This window comes from Helianthus annuus, chromosome 9 (assembly GCF_002127325.2).
Source record: "Helianthus annuus cultivar XRQ/B chromosome 9, HanXRQr2.0-SUNRISE, whole genome shotgun sequence".
In the NCBI taxonomy this organism is placed as follows: Eukaryota; Viridiplantae; Streptophyta; class Magnoliopsida; order Asterales; family Asteraceae; genus Helianthus; species Helianthus annuus.
The window spans coordinates 115708865-115716402 of record NC_035441.2 but is presented as its reverse complement, the minus strand read 5'-3'; the positions used below and the strand labels follow the sequence as shown (position 1 = coordinate 115716402).

The following is a 7538-nucleotide window of genomic DNA, read 5'->3' as shown; positions in this document are numbered from 1 at the left end:
CGTATCTAATACGAAACTGGGGTTATAATACTTAATACGGAGCAGAACCTCGCTAATTAGGGGGTATAATACCAGCTTTCTATGCCTAATATTTCAGAACTTTGAGATACAGAAACGTTGTGAGCGAATTCGAAATGAAATCCGATGCCTTCTATTTATACTTGCTGAACTGGACTCTCACGCGGCCCACGTAAAAGATAAGCAGGGCTTACGCGACCTGCGTACTAGCCCGGGTAGGGTTTAGGTGATCCGGGTCATCGCCTAGCTTAGCCACGATGTCGACACGTGTCGGCCTCTGGTGTAGCTGCGTTGTTGATCTTACGCGGCCCGCGTTAGCTTAAACGAGGTCTTACGCGGCCCTCCTTAACTTAAGAAATCAACGAAGTCAGTTTTGAGCCTTGATACCGCCTGCGTGAAGGTTGAGGTGGGTCTACGCGGCCCGCCTCAGCCCTAGATTAAAACTTTTATTTATTTTAAATACTATTTTATATCTTTCGGGCTCGGTTTTCTTATATGGGGTGTATATAAAGACATATTGGGACATTTTAAGATATACTAGGGTGTCAGAAATATTATGAGGATGTTGATTTTACCGTGGGTTGTTACAGCTTGAAGTGGAGCAACGGTAATGATAACACAGTTCTTGTTGCTGGAGTTGTTGTTGTTTTTCTTCCTCTTGCGACGAGAGGACTTTGATGATTGCGGGGCAGCGGTGGCGGTTTCAGCAGAGGCGGCGGTGGTAGCTTGATGCAGGTTCTTCGAAGATTTATCCCAAAAACTAGCTTTTACTCGCTTGTCGTTGATTTCGGTGGCAAGCAGGTAGGTTTCCTCGATTGTTGCTGGCTTTGAAGCATGCACAAAATCTGCAACACAGTCTGGCAGAGCTCGCATGTACTTCTTGATCATCATGTTAGTAGTCTTGACTTGATCAGGACAGATAATACTAAGCTGCTTGAAGCGAGCGGTTAAAGCAGCGTTGTCACCATCTTTTTGCTTGATATGCCAGAATTCGTCCTCCAACTTCTGGCGCTCATGGGGAGGGCAGAACTCTTCGAGCATGACGTTCTTCAACTCATCCCACGACAGACCATAAGCTGCATCGTTTCCGTGTTTGTTTCTCTCGGCCGTCCACCAGTCTAAAGCACAGGACTGGAAGACGCCGGTAGCATTCAGAGTGCGGAGATTGTCAGGACATCCATTCTGACGCAGGGTGACCTTGATCGAATCGAACCATTTAAATAAAGCCGTAGGGCCTTCTTCGCTAGTGAATTCCTTCAGTCCGCATGCCTTAAACTGCTTGAAGCTAAACCCAGACTTTGGCGAGTCTGTCCTTGACTCTTCAGACGATTTGCTCATATTTTCGTACAGCTCACTGACGACTTGAGGTACGACCTTCGCCATTTGCTTAGCAACCATAGCGGCGAGGCGTTTATCTGCTTGCTTTCGGCGAGCAGCTTGAGTAGCGCGAGATCCAGATGACGACATTGTCTGCAACAGACATCGCCACAGGACTCAACACAACATAATCGAATCTCACCTCACATGCCTAATACTACTAAAGCTCAGGAACACGTATAATCACGTAAACACATAGGCACATAATCACATATTCACATAAGCACATAAGCACATAAGCACGTAAGGCACAGAAATATGGTAGCATATAAGCACACAATTCACCTAGATGCACATAGAGGCAGTCAGAATACAGAAACCTATCATTCAAAGTCCGCAAGCGTTCGAGAATAGCTATTGCGATTAGTGAATATACATCGAGCAACATGATGTAAGGTCGTTCCATAAATAGTAGCGATTTGTTAGCGTGTTGAGATAGATGTGCAGTGCAAGTAGTGTGTGTCGATCAAAACGAAGCGAAAAGCGAATTAAAATCTCCAAAAATCATAACACATAAACAGATAATCACATAAAACACATAAAATCGACAAATATCATAGTCGGCAGTAGCGAGCTCAGAATCAAAACACATAAAAATTCGAGAAGTAGATTGTCTACGGCTGATAGACGTCGACTACCCAAAGTGATTCGACTATTCACAAGGACCTTTGGTACACACTTTGGCCTTCGGGACTATGCTCTCGTCTCGAATGTGGACGTACGACACGCATCCCTCCAGTTACGGTGTGACTTCAAGTCGTTGGAGTCCGTCGAGACTTTGGTGAGAGTTTATAAATAAAAAATAAGGGCGGAACAAGTCGTCAAGGTTCGGGTTTCACCCCTAACTTAACAACTTTGTTCCTGTCTTTATAAAAGTAGAGACGAAAATTCCGTGTTAAAGTATGGATTTCACTGCTGGTTCAACGCAAATTCTCGTGTTTTATAGATAAATACAGAACGAACAAGCGATTTAATCGAGAATTTGCGGCTTTCACACCTAATCTCGACCAAATCACTCGTTCATTTTCGAATAATAGTTGTGCAGTGATAGTGTAGTGCAAACGAGAATAACGAGATATAGCAAGTAAGCTTGTACCAAACCCCTAAGGATTTGTACAAGTCGGTCTGCTGGTTCCTAACTATAGACTAGGTCGTTTCTAAGACATCGACCCGGACAAGGTAGAGTCTTGCCTAATTCCCTATAGTTATGGTTCTGATACCAATCTGTCACACCCCAACCAATGGCGGAAACATCGGGGCGTGGCACTGAGCGAAACAGATTGTCCAGAAGTTTCCATAACAACTTTAATTACCAATTATTTTAAGCAACATGTCCCATACCATGTCATAAAAGATAACATAATTATTACAGACAAGATCTAGTCAAATTGTTCTGTTCCGACAACTCAGATTCCAAAATACAGTCAATTGTTTATTTGTTTCTAGACCTTTCCTAGCCTCGATTTCACAGCAAGCAAAGCATTCAAACATCCTAAGCAACTGTCACGTACGTTAAAGTAAAAGTCAATACACATAGTGTAAAGGTGAGTATACAAGTTTGATAGATATAATAGAGTTTGAAGTCGTTATGCATAACCAGCACGCACACAGTGTAAAATGAGGCATGTTAGTTATCGACATGAACCTATCGATACCAATGACTGCGGGTTGACTGACCAAGGCAGTTCGTAATACACACTCACCACTGTGAGCCATGTAACAAATTGTCCTTAACAACCCCTGAGTAAACAGGTGTTGAGTCCAAACAAATAGTACTATCGTTGCTAAGGCAGGTAGACAACATTTCCATGTGTAAACATAACAAACAAGCATTCATTAAGTCACATATAACATGCGGTAACGGTTAGCGTTAAAGTATTGCGTAGGCAGGTAGACAACATTTCCATGTGTAAACATAACAAACAAGCATTCATTAAGTCACATATAACATGCCCTTCGTGACCAGGTCGGACATGAATCACCCAAATCCGACCCGTTCACAGATCCGTGACGGTTGTTCATGCTTAACTCGGAATCGGTTGTCTCCTTGGTAGAATTCAGATCTTGAGCTAACACATCACCAAAAAGGAGTAGAAGGTTAGAACAAGGTCTGATTCTATCGGTTTTGAGTGCATTGAGTGTAAAAGAGTTGAAAGAAAGTTAGAAACCATCTTTCAGTCCAGTTTCACCATGAATATGTTCGGATCTTATGCAAGATCTTTGTTATTTATGTGGAAAGCGGTTAGATCTAAGTTGTTCTTGGTGGGTTGAAGCCAAAACATGAAGTTCATAAGAACACCATGATGACATCATCCTAGAACACCTCAAATCTAGTGATTTCACGGTTAAAAGTTAAGATTCAAAAGATAGAAAGGTGTAGGAGTGCGTGTAGATCAAGAACGTACAAGATTTAGGTGGAAAACTTACAAGAATCGCGAGAAATCTAAAGAAATGGGGCAAAAAGCGAGCTGGTCGGACAGAGAGTGCAAAAGGTGTAGTGTTGATGTTGACAGGGTATTTATAGGGTTTCCATAAAAGGAAAGGGGAGGAGAGGGCTGGTCGATCGAGTGACAGCCTGATCGGGTGGCAGTCCGATTGGGTGGCAGCTCGGTCGGCTGGCCACTCGATTAGAGTGCATGACGCGGCGATGTTTTGCCGTTTCGATTCGTGTGACGAGCGTTGCGATGCGATGGGGTTTCTCTTCAAATTACTTTTAATCCCAACTACTATATCAACATACAATCATCCTAACTTAACTTGCGTTTAGCGTTTGCAATTCGGTTGCGATGGCGTTTCGATTGTGTTTCGATTAATTACCATATTACAACATAAATAAACATGCACAAGTAACATATAAGAGGCACACACACATAAAACAATATCCAGAACGCATAATTCGAGTTGCGAGTGCGATTGCGATAAGCGATAATACATGCGATAAACATCGATAAATAGCGATCAAACCTCGATTATTAACAAGTACTCCACGTAATACAACTAACGTAAACAATTAAATAGACTAACTACGAGTCAAAGCAGGATTAGAGCAAGGGGTGACAGTTCACAATTAGCAATCTTTTCTTCCTTTGACTTTAATCTTGACTTTGACTTTGACTTTCGAAACACGGGGTGTTACATCGTTGACCTCTTTTAACCTGCTAATACCCAACCCACATTTAGACTTGGGCTAAGTAACCCAATCCCAAGCCACCCGGTTCATCTTAGAAACGTTACCTGAACCAACCCATATGAATTTTCTCATTTTGGCCTCGAGAGCCTTCAAAACACCCACCGAGGATTTATATAAAGATAAATAATAAATAGACAGGCTTTCCAAAACAGAATTTATCAAAGTAAGCCTTCCCCCCATAGATAAAGTTTTAGCTTTCCAACTCGACAATCTTTTATCAAAAGTTTCAATAATCAGACTCCAATTGTTTATTCTGTTCATATTCGACCCCACCTTAGTTCCCAAGTATGTTAGAGGAATAGAATCCGCTTTACACCCAATCACTTTAGACATAACCGACACAGACCCACTATCAACACCCAACCCATATAAGTTAGATTTTTGAAGATTAATTTTTAAGCTTGAACATAAATAAAAAATACTTAGACATCTAGCCACATTCTTAACATTATCCCTATCCCACTCTCCCAACATAAGAGCATCATCAGCATAAAAGAGGTGAGAAATTACCGGACCATTATTGGGAGTTTGAATACCTTTGAAAAGACCTTCTATCCTCGCTTTACACAAATTATTAGACAGGGCCTCCATGACCAGAAGGAAAAAAAACGGGGAAAGCGGGTCGCCCTGTCTGACCCCTTAAGAGCAGTTGAATTCGAAGGTGGGGGACCCATTTATAAGAACCGAGGATCTAGCCGAAGCTAAGCTTCCTTTAATCCATGTACACCATAATTCAAGAAAACCCATTTGGCCCATGATGTCCAAAAGAAAACTCCAAGAAACATTGTCGTACGCCTTTTCGAAATCAATTTTGAGTAAAAAAGCCTTTTTATATTATTTTCTAATCCACGCCAAAAGCTCATTAAGCATAAGCGGACTGTCGAGAATATATCTCCCTTTAAGATAAGTCGTCTGATTTTTCGAGATGATAGTTCCAATAACCACTTTAAGCCGATTAGCCAAAATCTTAGAAATAGTTTTGCTAATCACCCCGATCAAATTAATAGGTCTATATTCTTTCAACCCCACCGGATCTTTGTTCTTGGGAATGAGAGTTATGAAGGAAGAACTAGATCACGCTGCTATCGTGCCTTTACTATAAAAAGAATCCAACAAGTCAAAGAAATCATTTTCGAAAATGTTCCAATACCTTTTGATGAAATTAAAGTTGAAACCGTCCGGCCCTGGTGCTTTGTCTGAACCACATTCAAACACCGCGCATTTAATCTCCTCTTTCCTAAAAGGAATCGTCAGAGAAGCAGCGTCCACTTCCGAAAGACATTTAGCGTTCTGGCATATGAGTTTAGGTCTGTCTTTGATCTTTTCCTCGAACACCCTTTTGAAGAAGCCCATAATCTCTTTCTTTATCATAGAAGGTTTAGTGATCCATTCTTCATTTATCTTAAGGCCCGGTATATTGTTACATGCCCTTCTACTTTTGATGTATCCGTGAAAGATCCCCATATTCTCGTCTCCTTCTAAATCCCATCTAGCTCTAGCTCTTTGTTTGATATCTTTCAGTTTGTAGCCTTCGAGCTCCTTTAGATCTTTAAGGCATTCCGATCTGGTCCACTCCTCCTCTTCACTTAACTCTCTGCCCTCCGCCACCTCTTCCAAGCGTTCTAACTCTTCCTTAATAGTCATCTCTATTTCCACTTCCTTAGATAAGACCTCTTTTTTCCAGGAAACTAAGGCTTCCATAATATTTTTAAGTTTTTGATATAACCTCACGTCCGGATCCCCAACCCCATTAAAATTAGCAATCGCCTTGAGCACCACCTCTTCAAAATCCTTTCTTTCCAACCAAGAGTTGAAAATTCTGAATGGCTTAGGGCCAAAGTTTTTATCCGAGCAAGTCAAAACAAGAGGGCAATGATCCGAGAACATCCATGGCAACGCCCGAAGGCAAGCCCCCGACCACTTCAGGAAGAATTCTTGATCCACCAGAACTCTATCGATTTTACTATGTTAATTATCATTGTCTTTCAAATACGTAAACTTTCTTCCTTTCATATCATACTCTCTCAACCCATTAACAGAGATAAAATTATTAAAATTAGATGCACATTTTCTATTAAAAATATAGTTTCTCCTTTCCTCCCTAAAACACACCGCATTAAAATATCCCAGAATCACCCACCAGCCCGGATGACTACCCATCACCCCCCCCCCCCCAAATATCGTCCCAAAGAGCCTTTTTTGAGGGACTTTATGAGGAGCGTAAACTTTTACTATATTGATTGCTTGATTGCTACCTCTAAAAGTCCCCATAGTTAATAAAAAGTTAGGGTGTTTGAAAGAGTCATATACCTTGAGAATACCAGGATCCCACATGCTAACCACCCCTCCAAATCTGCCAGCTGCCGGAATGTGATCCATCTCGAAACTACCTGCTCCCCAAAATTTCTCGAATTCGATACCTGAAATGTCACTAAATTGAGTTTCTTGTAACGCAGTGAAATCAATACCATTTTCATGTTTTAAATTTTTTATCCACCCCGCTTTGTTTTTATCCCCCTCTCCTAAACCTCTAATATTAAAGGAAAGAAAATTCATTTATCTCCTATTTGGATTCCTTCTTCCCTGATCACTTCTTTAATCAGATGCTCGTGTCCCTGCAAGTCAACTCCCAGAGCGTCCCCCATGTCTGATGTAATTTGAAACTCCACATTAATATTTTCCTCCACCTCCTCGATTGGCAATAAATTTAGATCTTTCACTTCCTCGTCTTCTCTTTCCTTTCTAGTTCCACTTGACTCCTCCTGTTGTACCTCGAACTCGCCAGCGCTCCCTATAAAAATCGTCGGTGTTTTCCGCTTGGCACTTTTATCACTATCCTCCTGTATCCCAATAGTTTTGTTCAGGTCGAATGGGTCGTTATCTCTTAATCTTTTCCTGGGCCTCATAATCTCGCCAGCTTCCTCCACTAAAGGTTTTTGTATGTGGGCTTTCT

The 7538-nt window shown here is 41.5% G+C and overlaps 1 protein-coding gene across 1 annotated transcript; it reads right to left on the bottom strand.

The window, feature by feature from the left end:
- Positions 1–5659: 5659 nt before the first annotated feature.
- Positions 5660–6472, bottom strand: LOC110876144. The gene has a single exon (XM_022124320.1). The coding sequence runs from the start codon at positions 6470–6472 to the stop codon at positions 5660–5662; it is 813 nt and encodes a 270-aa protein (XP_021980012.1).
- Positions 6473–7538: the final 1066 nt, after the last annotated feature.

Excerpts from the sequence above, each read along its gene's own strand:
- LOC110876144 (XM_022124320.1), bottom strand. The coding sequence starts at position 6,472 with ATGTTCTCGGATCATTGCCCTCTTGTTTTGACTTGCTCGGATAAAAAC.